This window comes from Phyllostomus discolor, chromosome 1 (assembly GCF_004126475.2).
Source record: "Phyllostomus discolor isolate MPI-MPIP mPhyDis1 chromosome 1, mPhyDis1.pri.v3, whole genome shotgun sequence".
NCBI lineage: Eukaryota > Metazoa > Chordata > Mammalia > Chiroptera > Phyllostomidae > Phyllostomus > Phyllostomus discolor.
In genome coordinates this window covers 61,618,178-61,637,179 of record NC_040903.2, presented here as the reverse complement: position 1 = coordinate 61,637,179, position 19,002 = coordinate 61,618,178, and the positions used below count along the sequence as shown (strand labels likewise).

At 39.7% G+C, this 19,002-nt stretch overlaps 1 protein-coding gene and 1 pseudogene across 3 annotated transcripts in view; both read right to left on the bottom strand.

Annotated features, from left to right (window-relative positions):
- The window catches only part of NEBL (nebulette), a 341,865-nt gene that overhangs the window by 30,837 nt on the left and 292,026 nt on the right, over positions 1 to 19,002 (bottom strand). The window contains exons 20-27 of one of the 3 annotated variants that reach the window (XM_028506854.2): positions 17,420 to 17,512; positions 14,664 to 14,756; positions 12,619 to 12,711; positions 6,713 to 6,805; positions 5,373 to 5,465; positions 4,047 to 4,151; positions 2,722 to 2,893; positions 880 to 972 (exon numbers count right to left, since the gene is read on the bottom strand). In XM_028506854.2, the coding sequence (XP_028362655.1) occupies positions 880 to 972; positions 2,722 to 2,893; positions 4,047 to 4,151; positions 5,373 to 5,465; positions 6,713 to 6,805; positions 12,619 to 12,711; positions 14,664 to 14,756; positions 17,420 to 17,512 (835 nt within the window). The remainder of the gene's footprint in view (positions 1 to 879; positions 973 to 2,721; positions 2,894 to 4,046; positions 4,152 to 5,372; positions 5,466 to 6,712; positions 6,806 to 12,618; positions 12,712 to 14,663; positions 14,757 to 17,419; positions 17,513 to 19,002) is intronic. The other 2 variants (XM_036023529.1, XM_028506855.2) reach the window with 2 other exon arrangements.
- Positions 7,654 to 12,611, bottom strand: LOC118500122 (annotated as a pseudogene).

Below are 19,002 nucleotides of genomic sequence, written 5' to 3'. Positions count from 1 at the left end.
TAAATTTCTATCAAACATAATGACTAGTTACAAATAATTGCTTTCAAGTGTCACCAGCATGCAATATTTGTTGCCTTTTCTTTATTTTTAGAAGCTTAAATGACTATTTGGTTGATTGTGTGGATCAAATTGACTATTAAAAATTAGAATCCCCATTTTGCTTTGGGCTTTCCATTTTATTAATGTCAATGATAAAATCTAAAGTCAAAATCAGAGGGCAGGGCAAGAACTAAATGATGTATCTATCTTTAATGTTTAAAATAACTGCACAATTGTCAAAGCTTTTGTTTGCTAAACACAGTATGAAAGTCAGAAATATCAAATCAGCTATCATTATACCCAGATATCCAAACCATTCAGTTTTTGCTTTTAATTATAAATATGCAGTCTAAGTTAAAAGTCAAACTTCCTATGAAAACTATAAATTTCACATTATATGAAAACTCACAAGTAAATTTTAGGGAGACTTGAAAGTTTATTTTAAGACATTTGTGATGCTATACAGATAACTTCCCAATACTTTTATATATAATTCTTTAATTGTACCTTTGAAAAGTTGTAACGGCATTTCTCATGAAACAAATCTTTTTTATGACTTGGCAGTTTAGTGCAGTCCAAATAACCGAAATAACTGCATTTGAAAGCAAATATACCTAAGTTCTAAATGCCCTTTTAAATGAATCTAGTACAAACTAGTTTCACTATACTAAAAAGTCCTTTTCAAGTTTCGTTTTCATGCTAGCACTTTTCTGGTTTTTCAAACCCTCAACTTTAAAATTTACGTCGCACAGTCGGCACAATGAACCTCTGCAGCACAGAGCAGCTGCACCTTCAGGACAAAACCACACAACAGGGAGGAACTCGAAGTGCAGGCAGTACCAGAGAGCATATGCAGACTCCTAGACTGAATGTTGTCTTCTAGAGGGTCAATGTCGAAGATAGAGCCAGGATCTGTGCGCCAAACTTTGAGGTCTTTTACCAAAAGGAAAAAATCAACAAATCAAGAATGAATTTAAAAAGTCAGCACCAAAGAGAGTCACGAGCAAGTCTTGAAAGTGACATATGTAAAGAGCAAGCATGTAATAAGCAAACCAACTGCAAGGCAGACATCAAAGAGAACAAAGAAATGTTGTGTTCACCAGGATTTGTTAAGAAAACTTTATGGACACATTTAAGCTGCCCTGTTTATTCTTCATTGCTCTTCCACACGAGTCATCCCCCAGCACACGAGCACACTAGCGTGCTCAGTGCAGCCACCCCCACCCCTGCCCCTGGTCACTTGTGCTCCCCACACACTGCAACAGGTACAATATTTGGTGAAAACTCCTGATGAAGGACATCTGAGTAATTCATGGGATGTGACTGAGAGATTTTTCCTGAGAAAACAAAACAAAAAAATTCTCTCCCTATAACAGAAATACATTTTTAAAATGTAAGCAAGTAGCAGCCAGTTTTCATTCTGAGCCAGTGAGTGTGAGCTAATCCACGTAGATACACTTATCTGAAAAATGCAATAAAGCAAGGCACCGAGCAAGGACCAATGAGGGACAGGAAGATGAACAAGGAAAAGCTTCCTGCTGTCCATGGACCACAGATTAGTTTGCTGCTGTGGTCAACAAGCAGACTGTGCAAGCCAATTTATTCTCCTGTTTTAGTTGGAGGCAAAATCTAAATCTAATAACTTTCAGGTTTATCAGTCTCTCTACCTAATGGTTATCAGGTCCTAGAATGATCTGTATAGTGCTGTACCAACAACAGGAAAATAAAAACCTAGTTAAAGATGTCAATTATTTGTACAATTAGTGCTAACACATGAAACTGTCAAACATACACTTCCCTGACTCATGTCATCACTGAATGGCCTTTCATGAGGTCCAAAACCCTTTTACGTTCAAGGTTAAGTTAACCTAACACTGAGTTTACTGAGAGGCAATGTTACATGACTACCAAAAATATTATTTGAGCAATATAATTGGACTAGCTACAATAACTTAGAGGCTAACTGCTCTGAAGAAGACAATAGTCTGTTGGAAGTATGGGTTGTTGGTACGTGCTGAAAAATTAATAGCTTTGCTGTCTCATCCTTAGACTTCATAGGATCCTTGCCGCCTCAGCCACCTTCAAACACTGTTCCTAAGACTTCCCCTGACTGACTAGAAGGGACAACCAGAAAAGAAGTTCTTTGCTTTCTGATTTATGGGGCTTTCAGACACCTCCCAACTATCCCCATTCAGAGGTAATATTTTAAAAATATAAACTATTCATGTTATGGCATGCCATCAGAATCTGCCTGAGACATCTATTCGTAGTAAAGGGACCTAAATGGAATTATTTCCATTATTTCTGTCACCTGTGCAGATGATGTCTGTAGTACAATATATTGATCAAAGCCATAAAGTAAAAACAAAATAATTATTCAACCCTTGTTATCACCCATGTCTAATATTTGAGCTGCTTCTTTGCTTAACAAATAGAAACATTTGTAAGACCAGAAAGTTATTAAAGGCAGACGTCTAGTTACAGAAAGGACTGGAACTTTACCTGGTGCACGCCATGAACCCCATTCAAGAGGTGCAACGATAACACTCTGGTCCCTCTCAAGCTGGGCACCCCATCAAACACTGGAGGTGGAGTCTGACAAAGAATGAGGCTAATTCTAAAGCTCAGGCAAGCACAGTCTTTGGGACCATGCAGACCTGCCAAGAAGGACCATCAGCTTACCCACTATGATTCCAGGTCTCCTGTCCATCTCCACAATGTGAGGATGGACGCCTTTGTAAGCGGCATCGCTGATGACCTGGGTATTCTTCCTCACTCGCTCTGTCACAGGGTCATCCACGACAGGAGTAAAGCCCCTCCCCTTTGTCTTTTCAAAATCTTCATGGTATTTTACCTGAAAAAAAGGAAAAAAAGTATTAACTCAACTGAAATTTTCTGATTATTACATAGCTCACAACATTTGGATATAATGACAGCTGTCACTGCATCGCTGCATCTGGATCATTTTCTGCACACATACAGAGTCCAGCAGAAGTAGCACCTGCCTAGTGTGGCTGGTAGGGTAATAATATGGGTGTAACAATTTATAGTTTTAATTTGAACATTTCACCTAATGTGTTATATGGTGTGCTTCAGTGTGATACTGTTATGTTACAGAATTACATGTTTATGATTTTGTAATAAAAAGGGGAGTTATTTGTGCAGGACCCTGTATATCTTTTCCATTCCAAAATTAATGTCTGAAACTTCAGCTTCCTAGCATTAGGAATCAAGTGGTGATATAGTCACACAGTTTTGTATTATTATGGTTAGCAGCTCTTTTAAATTACATATATATACCTTATATCAGTAAGAATCTTTAAAAGATATATGATCCTAGTTACTCTCTAAAATGTACTAAGGTACAAATTAATTTCCTATTTCTTAACCTTTAAGATGCAATAAAACTATAAGCCATCTCCACATACTTATTCGAGAAAACTATTTAAAATTAGATTAAGAGAGTTATAAATAATGACATACACATTATACAATTACAAAATTGTATATATACTTCAAAGCATGTACTTTTTAGGTTCTAAAATTGGATTAGGGTAATGGTCGTTTAACTCTGTAAATTATACAAATCACTGAATTTTATACTTTAAGTAGGTAAATTTTATGGTATATAAATTATATCTTATGAAACTGTTTTAAAATGCAGACATATTTTTAATCTTCCATGCAACATGCAAACACACCAAATTCTGTCTTAAAATTAATTGGAAATAAGTCCAGCCAAATATCTTTCATAAAATGCATTTTTAGTCATCATGTTAGAAATGAAAACACGCCAAAAAAATCACTGAGAAAAATTATTTTATTAGACAATATTTCCATTACATTTCAGTGTGATTAAAATGTCTCCCCAAAAGGATCAGCCCATCCATACTCCCACACTTTGCTAGTTGTCCAAATTAATGGTGAGCTGTCACTGTCAGCACACTCGGTGATGCCATTCCACAGTATATTCTAACTGTGAGAAGGAGGATCCGGTTACACCCTACCATGGAAATATGATTTTGTGCTTCTTTGACATGCCGCAGACCAGGTGTGTCTAAAATCAGACTTGGTCTGCCTTTCATCTGTTTATGGTCCTGGGTATATTTTACCTGTAAAGTAAATAGTAGAACATACTTAATAACACAATTATAATCTTAAAAACTTCATAACTTTTTCAAGTTTTCCAAATAAGTAAATTACATACAACATATTCTAAATTATTCCCCCAAGTTACTTGTTCAGTGTATTACATTTTATTATAGAATAACAATCTAAAGTTTTATTATCAAAGGTATCCTTTAAAAACTATAGCAAAAATGGCCTAAATCGTTCTATCAACTGAAAGCAAATGTGTAAATGAACAATATCCACCAACAGTGCAGTCAGTAAAAGTGGTTACCACACTTAAACTGAACAGGGAAAACCCCAAACTAAATGAAACCTAAATTTACTTCCCTGTTTCTACATTTTCCCATTTTCACCATGACACTGTTGAAGAGTGCACACCAACTTCCCTCCATGTCATTTTATTTCTCCCTCCATAGGGGATAAGAAACAGTGAGAAACAAATCTAGTTTCCTTCTAAGCAGTCACAACCTAAAGGTAATTTATGTTGAATTCAGTCAGCATCTCTTGACAGAAATGCCATTGGAAAGGTATAAATGCTAAAAGCTAAATGCTGATCCCCAGGCCAAGAGCTCTTCTTGACAGCTGACCACCGGAACACTGATGTTTGTGAAGCTGATTATGCATGATTATTGTCGCAGACCTGAGGGCATAGTGTGTGATGCAGTACCGAAACCCTGGCACCCGGTAAGAGAGAGAACACTATAGAGATAGGCACCGTGGGACCTTCATGAATAAGTAATTTCTATATTAAATGTATATAAAAAATTTTCCCTGTAAGTCCTTACTTTGGAGTAATGACTCATTTCTCATTTTGTTTTGCAGAGAGCATTTAACAATCCATATTCGATGGAATATATCTAAAATGATAATTACTTCACTTATACATGAAAGACTTTACCACTTTCAAAGACACTGGCTAAAATACATGAATCATTGTTTAAATGAACACAACATAGTTTAAAACTAAACATTAAATGTAACTGTTGGTCACATCTGGGAATATCAATAGAGGGTTGCAAGAAAATGTCATTTTAAACATTGGCAGCTTGTGGAAATCATCTAAAATATCACATGTACTTATTGCATATATCCCAAATGTTTCTTAAAAATATATTTTGCTTTCACAAGAAAAAAACAGGGCTGTATGTAAACAGTAAATGACACATTCTTTGTGATTGTGCAAAATGAAGAAAACCACTTGCCGAACTAATATTCTCTTGATTCTTCTTTACTCTTTCCATTTCAGGAGTTACACTTAGAGCCGTAGCTCTTCCCAGCTGACCTTTATAATAAACCTGTCATTTCAGAGAACAAAAAAAATAGTGTACTGTAAATCAATTCAACTAAATAAACACCTCATAGTGTTTAAAGAACTAGCCAAGAAAGTCATGAAAAAAGAGGATGCTGTCAGAGTCCTAGTCATATTTGAAATACTTGCATCTTAAATCAATCTACTGTATTTCATAGCAGTGAATCCCTGTGAAGGTACTCAATACATGGGTATACCATCAGGAAAGCTGTAATAAGCATGTCATCACAAAGGAACATGATACATATTTTCACTGATATACTTACAGGTGTCCCTACCCATACAGAATAGTACTATGCTGTTGTGGCTTCTTAGTAATTAACTGTGGCAGAACTCTTTGAGTGGTTTCCTTAAGTGAGTGGCATGTCATGCATAAAAAGGCCAGCCTGCTTCCCACTATTGTGTTCCTCCTTTTCAATGACCATGTTCCTTTTTGAGAGTAATGGAGTCACGTCAAGTGTGACTCTAAATATCATAGGAAAAGACGAGCATCTACTTCTCCAAAATATAGTTGTTAGGAAAAGTACAAACAATAAGCTGCCTTTGCTTTATAATCTAGTCAAATAACTTGAAACATTTAAAGAATATGAAGTTCCTTTGAACCTAATAGATTCCCAAATTTCCTCCTCGAAAGAACCTTATCTATATGTTAATGATTTCAGAAAAGGATTCTCTCAGTGAACCACGTCTGCGGACTGCATAAACAGAAGGGAATGAGAGCAGGCTGGGATGAGTGTCTGAGTCAAAGCTGACAGCCCCTGCAAGTGCCCCTAACATGGGCCTGTTTCATGTCATCTATTTAGCTATGCACACTTTACAATTTCTCCCCAAACATCGTCCAAAAATAAAGCTAATTGCTGGGAGTGGGCTAGGAAAGAACAGGCGCAGGAAGGAAAGGGAGTGGGAAAGCTGATTTGCAGGGCCACGATGCCAGGAGCTACCCTGAGTCCCTCTGAGGAATCACAGCAGCCATGCACAGGAAGACTCGATAAGAGAGTCGCACAATAACCCACAGACAGAAATCATCCTGGCATGTCCTGGGAACTCTGTGGGGAGAATGCCTGGCTACACTCATAAGACACAAGACCCGGAAACTTTTCCAATAAACTGACAGTCAGTTGAAAGCAGAAATCAGTATCAACTCCAGGTCATGAACATTTGTAAACATTATCCACTCATTGACACGTCAACACTATGTTTGCTGTCATTAGAAGGAAGTTGCTAAGATCACACATTGCTGATGTTCCTCTGGTTCTCTTTAACTCTCTTCAGCTCTGGTGGATCCGAAATTGCGGTGGCCTGCTTAATCTCTCCTTTGTACTTTACCTGTGGAAGACAAATAAGAATTTTAATGGATAGCACAATGGTCTCCACCCAAACAATATAAAGGATGAGCCTCAAATGAACCTTATCTTTTTACACAGCTTTTCCACAGTAGATACGCATTAACCTTCCTGTTCACATCTACTACTGGATTCTGAGTCGTCTGCCTTAGCAAGCACAAGTGTTGTTTGTGTTTCTTGAAAATGAGTTCTCAGTAAATACTCTGCTGTTCAATATCAAAACTAACTGCAGAAATTCTGGGACTAAAAGTAATGGAAATATAAGGGGGAAACATCAGAATGGAGTCATTATAAGAAGACTACAGGGAGGTCACCATGGCAACCTGGGAAAGACACTGACTCTCTGACCCTAGGGTTTCAATCTTAAAAAAAAAAAAAAAAAAAAACTAAAGAGGAGGGGATACAGGGGGCTGGGCAACAAAAAAAGGTGAAGGGATTAAGAAGTCCTACTGTCAAGTACAAGGTAGCCATGGGAATGTAAAGTACAGCAGAGGGAGTGTAGTCAGCCAATAATATTGTAATCACTATGTATGATGACAGATGGTTGTCAGACTTTTTGTAGTGATTACTTCGTAAGGTGCAATACATAAATGTCAGATCACTATATGTACACCAGGAACCAATATAGTACTTCTTGTCAACTATAATTTTCAAATAATTAAATTGTTTTTAAAAATTCTCAGGAACTGGTAAGTCTCATTCTCCAAGAGTCAGTCAAAGCCCACTCACTTTTACAGGTACAGGATAGGTAATTCTAACAGCAAAAGGCCCAGTTGCACTTTTACATATGATATTTCCTTATTTGATACTCTGTTTTCTCATTTTTTTTTGAATTTTTGAGATAGTTTTTATTTGGGCTTCTCATAGTGGTTAGAGCCACGCTGTCTTCAGAAGAATCACAGCACAGGAAATGCATCACTGCAACAGCCCAGAAAAGTCTGATCCACGAAATCTTATTACTTAAAATCCACATATTCACAATAACTGACAAATGGTGACGTGCCTCACATAGGAATGTGTTAGCATTTGCAAATCACTGGCTGAAGCACAGCTCCTCCACCAACCCCTTTATTCTCAACACACCTAGATAACCAGGCTCGATCAAACCTCCATGGTCTCCTAACTAGTCCTTCAACGCCCCATTTCCATCTGTCTCTGCCCTCAAGGTAGCCTCCTGGAGCAGGGGCCACACTGTGGCTACTGGAATCAAGCCCAGCTTCTGGGTTCCACTATCCTCTTCTCTTGCCTTTAGGGTAGGATGCTGCAGGGAAGGAAACTTGAGAGGGCCTGAATTCACCCACTTGATCAATTAACTGAAGGGGGGTTAGTTTTGTTAAACTTGATCTCATTGGAGGCACTCCAGTGAGTTGTTTGGGCTTTTTATCAATGTGGAAGGAAAGGCATCTGAGAGCTGCTGATGCACTCCCGCTCACTCTCACTACGTACCAGCTCCCCTGCATGCACTGGACCTTGGCAGGGGAGGTGAGCCCTGTGGTGTCTGCCCAACCCTCCTGGCAATTCTGAGCAGGGCTGATATCTGGGCCACAGCTAATCCAAATTTGTCTTTAAAGATCTAATAAAACTTCTGTCTGAAGCTCAACCTTCACTTTCTGTTCTGAGTGGCTGTGGGCACTCCAGGGGACTGATACCAAGGGCCAAGAGCGGCCAGGGAGGCAGACAGGTTCAGAGCCCATTTCCACTTACAGGGAATGGTACACAGGCCTCTGAGTGTCCACGGAGCCAGGTGCAAACTGCAGTGATGGGCAGAGCAAAACCTCTACTTTGAGGACAGTATCTCTGGCAAATACACCCAAGTAGAGTCAGACATTTGTTCAGTAAACAGTAAGTGCATGAAATAAATTACCTTGAAAGAGCCATATTTGCTCCAAATGTGTGGTTAATGAACAGATGGCTGCCATTCAAAGTATGCTCACAGGAAAGGAAAGTGGGGCTGGGGCTTCTCACACAATGAACAGACACACACAGGTTTTCCAAAAAGTCGTTGCATGTGGACTTCACTTTGTTCAACATGGATTTTGACCCCAAACACAGACACTCCACCTCACAGCCTTGGATTTGCCTATTTTTTTATACACATATATTTTTTCCTCTCTTACTATAATGTCAATGCCTAGTCTGAATGTCATCATTTTAGAGTGGGTAAAGAACCAAACTCTTCATAGGAAGAAGGCTGGGCAGGGAATCTTAGTTTTGGCTGTTTGCTTTCTCCATTCAGATTATTCCTATCAAAGCTCAACTAGTTATCTGAAGCCAAACTATACAGTAATAAGGACCCTCTGGCCGGCTGCCTTTACCCCCGTCCCTGGGCCACTTAGACTTTTTCCATAGGCTGCTACCATAGTTCCCCACTCATGAGGGTGGGGGGAGGGACAGGGCATGAAAACCACAGACAGCCAAGGCATTTTTTCCAAGTGGGTTTTTTAAAGAAAGGAGGAAAACTTATTCAGAATCAAGAGAAAACACTGGGTGTGAGCCAGGCAATGGGGCTGCCCTTCCTCGGGGCCCACGGCCTCCTCATTTGCTCATATAGAACAGTGAGACATGAAGGCCCACAGACTGTGTGCTTGGGCTGCGGGGGTCCTGGTCACCCCGGGTACAGACCAAAGGGCACAGATGCAGAAAGCTACACCTCTACCCACTGCCACAGCTTAGTGCTTCCTGTGCACCCACAGAAATTCCAGGGACAGCCCCCACCTGAGCCAATGCACAAAGCTCCTCCTCCTGGCTCCATCATAGCCAGGGTCTTTGAGGGCCATCTTGGGAAAGAGCCTCAGACTTCCCTTTTCTAAACAGAATTCTTGCCTGCCTACTGGCAAAGTTCTTGTTTTCAACTTACTTTTTTATTCTATTTTTTTAAAAGAAAAACCAGAGAGAAAGCAGTACAATCTCATGCACCTGAACCAGTCTGCGGCTAGCCAGAACCTGCTGGGCAGGGCCCCTCAAGGATGCTCAGTGATGCCTTGATCTCGTCACCCAGAATTTGGAAACACAACAAGCCCCTACCCATCTACCGCACAGCTGCCTGTCAGCTCGTCCTCCCATAGATTAGCCCAGGTGCAGCTGTGCGGACCCTGGCAGTGACGGGTAACAACCTCTGGGTCTCTGCGGACTTCCTTCTCCATCCAGGGCTAAGCCCTGCTGACTCTCCCAGGCTGAGACACGGCAAAGTTCTCCTACATGAACACCAGAGCAAAAATCCACTCTATCACCAAGAGTCACCTCAAGGCACAGTCTCAGCCCCTTCTTTGGGGGCTTCTAAAATACACATCTCTCCAACCCAAGCAGGTAGTGAGGTATGACTTGAAAAGGTGAAAAAGGGGATAAGGGTGGGGTAGGAGGAGTTAGTCCAGAACCAACTGCTCAGCCCTCCACAACAGTGCTTCTGTGGATAGGAGAGGCACCCACATGCCAAACTGTACCTGGAGATATAGGAAAATGCAGGAGTGCAGGAGGAAAAAAAGAAAAAAACAAGGACCAAGTAACTGTACCACTTTCTTTGAAAGTCACTTAATGCTTCTCTCTCACTTCTTCCCTATCCTGTTGCTTTTCCAAGTTCTCAGGTACAGGCAGGGCCTGTTCTAGCTGGGGGAGCTGCTGCTTGGGGGTCTGGGGAGTACTGCTCATTGGTGGTGTTCACCATTACCATCTGGGGAGGCACAAGAGTGAGCAGGCACAGCAAGTGAGGTGTGCAGGACCTCGGGCCTGCTCCTCATAGGGCTCGCAGAGCCCTTCCTCCTCATCACCAGGGGGCCACACATGGCAGCTGTCACAGAAGTCCAGCATACCATCCAGAGCATCATCAATAAGTGTGTTGAACTCTTTGAGGTCATCGTTGTGGTGGCCCCTCAATGCCCAAGTCACACGTCAATGCCGAAGTCACCCATAATGTGGCAATGTCTGCAGAGTGTCTTCTCCTTGCTGTTGGGATGGGCACTGCCCTATTTGCAGCTGCAATCTTTCAGCAGCTTCTCCTTACATTCAGACTCCTTGTCCAGTGAGGCCCCACAGCCAGATCCCCCAGGCCAGCCACACAGCCACTGGGCTCCATTCCAAGGGCTTTGTTGGCTGCTAGGTTGACTGACATGTTGGTGTTGGAAGGCTCAGGGTCAGCGATGATGCTTGGGGGTCTCTTGCTGCTTGTGCTGGGCCCCCTGGAAGCCCTTGGTGGGACTGGCCCCTGGGGACTGCTAACTACAAGGCCACACTGTACAGGCAGCAGCTGCTATAGCTGTAAGGCATGAAAGAAAATGGCAGCACTGAGTAATTGTGGGCTTCCCGGTAGGCAATCAGGTTGACTTCAGGCCACTGCTGGGCCCAAAGGTGGTGCCTGGGTGCTTGGGTGCTTGGCTTAGCGGTGGTGGTAAACACAGCAGCAGCTCAGGATGATAATGATGGTCCCCTCCAGCCAGAGCCATCAGAGTTCAGAGTTGTAATTGCAGCACTGAACCTGTTTCCAGCAGTGTCCTGTTGTCACAGATGTAGCTTTGAGTAATGGCACCCACTCAGGTTTCCTTATCCTGTGGGGGTTCAGCCCTGGCTGACAGGTCTGGGCAGCGCCTGGAGGAGCAAGAGTGCCTGCCATCCTGGAGCCTTCTCCTCTCCATCCCCTTCCTGTGTCTCCTCCTCCTCCCTCTCTCCTCTGCATTCCTCCTATTATTATTTTTATTATTCTGAATCTTGGTGAGTTTGAAGCTAAGATGGGTTTACTTACAGTTGATGGATAGCAGAATACTTAGCATATATCAAGGGCTTAATAAATATCTACTGAATAAATGAGTAAATTAGGGCAAAGAAACGGAAAGATTTTTAAAAGGAAGGTAAATCTCCCCCATACCCGCCATCCTCCAGGGATGTTATAAGGACAAAGCAGTGTTCTTCCTGATTTCCTCCTCCACCTGGGAGAACTCACACAAATTCTAAAGTCTTTTAAAATTATCTATTTGGAAGAATAAGGCTATTGGTTTTATGGTAAAAATTCCATTAAGAGGATAAAAAAAAAACAGAAAAAAAAATAACTATTGAGGGTAGCACCTTTGAAAGGATTTCTAAATTCAGGAATTCGAATTGCAGCTTGGATTCAAATCCCAGCTCTGCCCTTATTAATTGTGGGTCCCTGCCACATTCTCTGACCTCAGAGAATGAGAAGACTCAGCTTCCCACAGATGCAAACCAGAGAAAACATTGTACAGACCTCATGGGTTCAGATAAGGCATGTAGCATGGGGTCCATAGTAGAGGTACCACATGATTGTTAATTATCATTGCTTTATTCACAATGGATTACTGAATAATCAAGTTCTCCATTTTATTTATAAAATTCCCTGCTCTGACACTACGCCTTAGAACTCCAATTAAGCCAGGTCTTTTTTCAACCTATTCCAAATGATCATTTTTGTCTTGGTTGACAACAGACCTGTGACTCTCCGGGCCCTGGCCTAGATATCATTTTAGAGATTTACCAGCTAAATTACAAGGTTCACAAAGACAGGAACTGGGTCTTTTCCATCTTTGTGTACCAGTAACCAGGATAATGTCTGGCACATTGGTGTGCTTAGTGCAGATTTTTTTAAATAAACAAACATGGCTAAATTATAGCAAGATAGTTCCAAGTCTCCTGTACTCACACGGGAGGGCCACACACAGTTCATGCCCTTCCACCTGCTGCTGTGAAAAGGACCATCCTCTCTGCAGAGGATTCAAAGGAATTCAGAGAGCATTGTGAAGAATAAAAAATAGGTGACATTTAATAAAATATGAGAAAACAGAAACAACTTGCCGTACTCAGCTGCTCCTGGTTCCTCCTCACTCTTTCTATCTCCGGGGTCATGCTCATGGGTGTGGCCCGGTAGCACTGCTCTTTGTACTGGAACTGGGAAACAAGGTGCAAGACACTGTGTGACTGTGGGGTGGAAATGGGTACCCACATCCCAGAACAGGTGGCAGGAAGTGCACGTGCTGGAGCGTTCATTAGTTAGGATCTTCATTGGGACTGTATAGCGATCTCACAGTATGGAGGTTTTCCTGACCTACTGCATAGAGCGGCTTTCTTAGCCGGGGGATCAGACCCATCACTTTTGGTCAGTTTTCCCAACAATTGTACAATATCTCAGGAAGTAAATGAGCATCCAACACAGAACAAAAAATGGTATGTCTGTCCACTGAATTTCTGACAGGCAAAAGTAAAACTTGAGGTTAAAATCCCATTATAAGGAACTCCACAGAGACAGTCTTAGTGCTTTTTTTAAGTTTAAATTTAGCATTAGGGATTTCTTTTCCAAGAAATCACCAGGCCTATAGATAAAATGGAATTGAGATTCCACTCTAAACCATGAATGTGCAAGTGAAGAGAAATTTGATAAGCTTAGAAAATACTCGAGAAAGAGGCAGGCCCCTTCTGCCATGTGGGACTTTCCTTGTGCCACGGTCTGTAGTTCAAGAGTTTAGACAGACTCTGGGTCTGGGATCATTGTCTGAGTTGAACTGAGAAAAGGTCTAGTAGAATCTTTACAGATGGCAACACACAAGGAGATGACTCGGTAGAACTCATTACAAAAACAATCTATAGGACAGGACTACTGATGTAGGGAGATGACTGTGGTTGATTTCTAGTGGAAGTAGGTTTGAGGACATAAGTTTGATGTGGAGACTGTCCACATCTTGTATTCATCCATTCACAAATATGCTAAGTGCTCTGCAGGCAACATCTCACTTCATACGTTAGTCCCTGTGTTATGGATGAGGAAATGGAAGTTTGGAGGGCTTGGTGGCTTATGAAGGTTATAGAACAAGTAAGGTCTGGAGCTGGGACTGAACCTACAGCCCAAGATCCACATTCTTCCTTGTTATTCCAGCATTATCTAAATTCCCTCAATTTATACAATCTTACCTGTATGTCATGCCAGATACCACTGTGCTGTGATTTATACTATTAGTTTTCATTTAATTAACTAGCTACTATTTTCTAATTAAGTTCTTTTTAAGGGAGTCTTATGTTTCTATGATAAATTGGGGACACACTAAGACAACTCAGTCACAAAGTTGAGGTCCAATAATGGGTGGGCCACTTAACCATATCTATGTATGAAACACATTTAAGGGATACTGTGGGACTCCCAACTGCCCCCTTATGACCTGGACCACTTCTCTCTCAACTGCCATCTCATGCCACCCTTCACCCCAAGTACCCACCACACTAGACCTTCCTTTCCCTCCTTGAACAAGCCTTGAATCCTGAATATATTCATTTGCTCTGCCAGGATGGCCTTTCCCCACAAAGCCCACCCTAAACCCTTATTAATTCTTCAAGGTCTAACTCAAATGTCACTCTTTCTCCAAGAGTTTTCCTCTCTCCCACTGACACAGCCTTCCTTCTCTGCATTTCCACACTTTGCAAGAGGAATTATTACTTATTATTAAATGAGATATTGCATATAAAGTACCAAAAAGTAAACCCAGCATTAGTTACTGTTATAACACTTAAACAGTGCATAATTTTTACTTAGTCTTATGTTTGTTTCTCCTAGAGACCTTGAGAAAATTCACAGCCCCTAACTTACAGTGTGCTTCACTTATCTTTTAATTACCCTGAGAACAAGAACACGGTAGGAACTCAATGACATTTTTTTTTCAATAAACAAACACACATGAAGCATTCTGCTAGGTGTGATGGAGGACATAAAGATGTGTGAAATCTTGTCTCCACCTTTCCAGAACTGGCCCACTTGAATGGTTATCATTGTAATGGTACTTCACATTTCTAAGTGTCATGTATGGTGCTAGCCAGTAAAACAGAAAACAATACTTAGAGAAATGTGATCACACATTGCTGATATTCTTCTGGTTTTCTTTAACTCGCTTTAGCTCTGGAGGATCAGAAATGGCTGTTGCATGTTTTATCTCTTCTTTGTATTTCACCTGCATATTTTGTAAAAAATATAATGTATTATTTAACACAAGATTTTTTAAAAGTCAAGAGTTCCTCATTTATAACTATTGCATAATTGAAATTTTATAATTCCAACATTAATTTTCCTTCCATAGGAACACAAATTTTTACTTTACACTTTTAATATTCCTTTCTGTACAGTGCGAGTAAGTCCAAACCTATTCACCTATCCATCATTGTAGGAGTTTTTAATTAAAGTGAGCAAATGTTGCTTATGAAAATAAATTTTATCACTAGGCGGATGCACAAAAGTCCTTGGAAATTATCTTAAGTAATATAACAATTTATGATTTTCTATCCAAAATGCAGTTTCTATTTATTAATACATTAATTAAAATTTACCATGTATATACTTAAAGGCAAAAGTCAAATTGTATTAGCTCCAGAGTCTTGGAAACACTGCTTATTTAACTGAGAGATTCCAAATAACCCAAAATAAAGAAAAAAATATATGTGAACACAACAAAAGAAGAGAAAGAGGGAGTTGGAGGTACACGTTCTAAAAGCAGAGGCTGCTGTGTCCTGATCACCAGAGAAAAGCCAGTGGCAGAAAGTCAGGAAGTGTCTTCCACCCACACAATCGCATTGAGGAAAGCCAGCCTCTATCCTGGCTTCCAATTCATTGAAAAGCTCCTCTTTCAAATCAACTCAACAGAAGGCAATACCAGCACACAGTGCTGGGACTGTGCATGGGACAAGAAACAGGTCTTTAACTTAGGAAAGGATTAGTGATGCCATCATGGCAGGTGTTATTTTAATATGTCTAAAATTCATGGAAAATCAGATTCAAGAGAAAGGACACAAATATAAACTAATATGTGAAAACACAAGCTAGAGTTAAAAGGCACATATTAAAATTTCCCAAAGACTTAAATCTACAAAACACATTTTAGAAATCACTTGGTAATCCTTAAAGTGATTAAGGCTGAAATCTAGGCTGAGAGTCAAAAAAAGCAGTACCTAAATATCTCAAATATCATCTGTGTCTCAGTGACTGTGGATTTAATGTGAGTGAGAATGCCAGTCTTAGTCTGGATCCAAAAGAGTTAAATTGAGAGGACACTGAAACAGGCTACCTCTCGATAAGATCCAAAGATACGGCAGTTCTTAGACAAAGCTAATAGCTAAAACGCTTGTACTCTGGAGGTGGAAAATGTCGAGATCTTTAAATGTTAGAGAATCATATCTTGGTTTGACAGATCTAGCTAATCTTGAAAGGGCAACTTTCCATTTGAATACTAAGCAGGGGCTTATGGCCCAGCCTCATGGAAACACAGAGCTGTGCATTTATTGTTTGCTGGAAGGAGCAGTGGGACACTGGGAGGAGAAATGATAAACTGTACTCTCTGTGATTTTCCGCAGGTGAAAAGTTAAACATGATGACAGATGAATATTTTTGTTTTCCATATGACTCTACACTGATCAAAATGGCACAGTCATTTCACTGCAAGCAATAGAATTGCATGCTACAGAACATTTATAACATTATATTCCAGTACACTGATGGGTACATTTTTAATATTATCATTTGGAAGTGAAAGAAACAAACATTTTACACTTCTCGGCCAAACCAATTTTTCTTCCCGGCCTGAGTGCTGCCTGAGACAGGCTCTCGCCACGGCGGAGCACAGCACATTCACACACCCTCCTCATCAGACTCTTCCTGTGCTTTCCGCAGGAGATAGCTTCACTCAAGCTACGGAGATTTTATTGCACTGGTATTCTGTAGATAGTTTTTATAAATTTGTTTTGAAGTACATTTTACTATAGCATTGATTGCCTTTCCTGCTCTTTCTCCCCAAATGCCAGCATATGCTCATATTCCAAAATGAACGCCACGTAACTATCCGAGTTCCTGACAGATGAGCTGCATCACGGAATTTTTTACTTGGATTACTTAAAGAAAGGCTCTGCCTCCAAGGGTGAAAGGTGGACAGAAGGTCAAAAAGGGGATTTAAGAAAAGGACACTTTTGATTTCCTCAATAAGAAACTAAATATACCTGGAAGAATACCTATTGAGGTAAGGAGAGCAATTATCCATTGTCCGTGTCAGACAATTCTGTTCCTGTACCCAGAACATTAAGCACCTCTCCTACCCTTCCCCCAGCTCAAAAGGAATTGGAAGGTAAGTTAATTTACAAATAAGAGTTAGGTGCATATATTTTTGATAGAAGATGGAAGAAGTAGAGATAAATGGGGCTTCTGAAGCCTTCTCTTAAGCCACCAAATAAATGTTCTTTAATCATTCTCCAGGATAAAACTCCTTTCTTCCAAGTTGTGGAGAGTTAGTGAAATTTATCCTCTCTCTGAAAAATGTAATGCAGTGTAAATTCTGTTTAAAAAATAAAATCTAATCCTAGATTTCATGACTGTACTGTTAAAGTGATCGATCTCCTGTGCACTGTGATTTAGCAAGATGAAACACTGCTCTACACTGAGTTGGGTTCAAGGGGAAGAAGGCTAGTTTTCCTTCTGAAAGTTAAATCTTTGATATCTGATGAAATAACATGTCAACAAAGTGAAAAATAAAGAAAAAGGCAACCAGTTTAGTAAAGAAAGTAAAGAATGATAAATATTTATCTAACTTACATTTGCTTTTGGAAAGAATAATTAATGCCATAAAGAACATACTGAACTAATATTCCCCTGATTTTTCTTCACTCGTTCAATCTCTGAAGTACCTTTTACTGCTATGCCAGCTCCTACTTCTTTCTTATTAAACAGCTTTATTATAAGAGAAGGAAAAGAATAGCTATACACTTATTAGCATCTGAGCCCTAGACTCAATTCTTATTAAAGAAAAACAATTTCTCAGGTCTTAGGGTAATGTGAATACAGCTTCTATTTATGAGTACCAATGACACTAATCAACTAAATAATCCATTATGAGAATGAAAGTCCAACTTTGGTTTCATATGCCATAATCTTACAAGTAACCCTCTTACACATGTTCTAGGGCATGCTTGGTATTTTATATGGCTCTAGATTTTTTACTCTAAGAATATAAGTTGGAAAACTAGAGTTTTTTTCTTCAAGTATAAACGTGACCTAGGTATTGAGAAAAATCAAAGTATATATTATAGAAGCTCACTAAGTAATTATCATTTAATTCAAAAACAGCATGAAATTTTAAGGGTGTTATTCTCCAAACACAGAGATGCCCTTGTTGTTCTCTTCAAAGAAAATATTAGCTCTACCTTCATCAACATAATTCAGTATTTTCCTCATCTTTTATTTGTTAACCTCCTCACATTTCTCCACCTCTACCAACACCTACCCCTTTCAAACACAAAGCAAAACAAAAAACAAAAATGCTCTACAAAAAAAAACACAAAAAAACAAAAACAGAATAATTCTAAGAAAGCCATGAGGACAGAACAAATCCTTCTCTTGATAGACCATAATCCAGAAGACCCAAGTCAGGGCTGGGGGAGTGCAGCATGAAGATGTTTTCCTCCAAAAGCCAGAAATCTATGTACCATGAAATCACAGGAGACAAGGGCCAAAACACAGCCTTTTCTCTGACCCTGCCTTCCAACTGGACTCCACTGCTTAGTACAGCCTGACTATGAAAACCTAGAGGTATGTGTCTGGCATCTGTGCTTGTCAACTTATTAGAAAGCAGAAAATATTCCAGAAGTCATTAGACTTAATAGAATTTATATGTTGATGGGACATTTGCTTAGGTACTAAATGACCTAATTCTACACTAAAAATGGCTGTATGGTCAATTTTTATCATTTTAGAATTCAAATTCATATATCCATTAAACATAGACCCAATCTCTTAATTAATGGTGCTGATATAGTTCTTACTGCTCAAAATAAAAAATATGAAAGTTTAAGAATTGGTTAAAAACTAGTAAATTCCTAGATATATTATCAATACAAAAAAATCAATGACTAAGAAGGAAATCACTTCATATGACTATTTTCATCCTCAAGTTAAAATCCATGTAGAAGATTAAGACCTCTTTCCCAAGTGAAATTTTAATACAATTCAGTTAAAAATAACTGTAGCTTGTACCAAAGAAGAAAAACTTGAATTTGTAATTCTAAAACAATCATAATACATTATAACTTAAAAGAACATTTTGTGTTCTCATTAAAGACATAAAGATAATACATTTGATAGGACATTCAAGCAATGCAACAAAAACTTAGACAATGAGGGAAAAATAAAATTAAATTTCAAGGAGGCAACTGAAAGGAAAC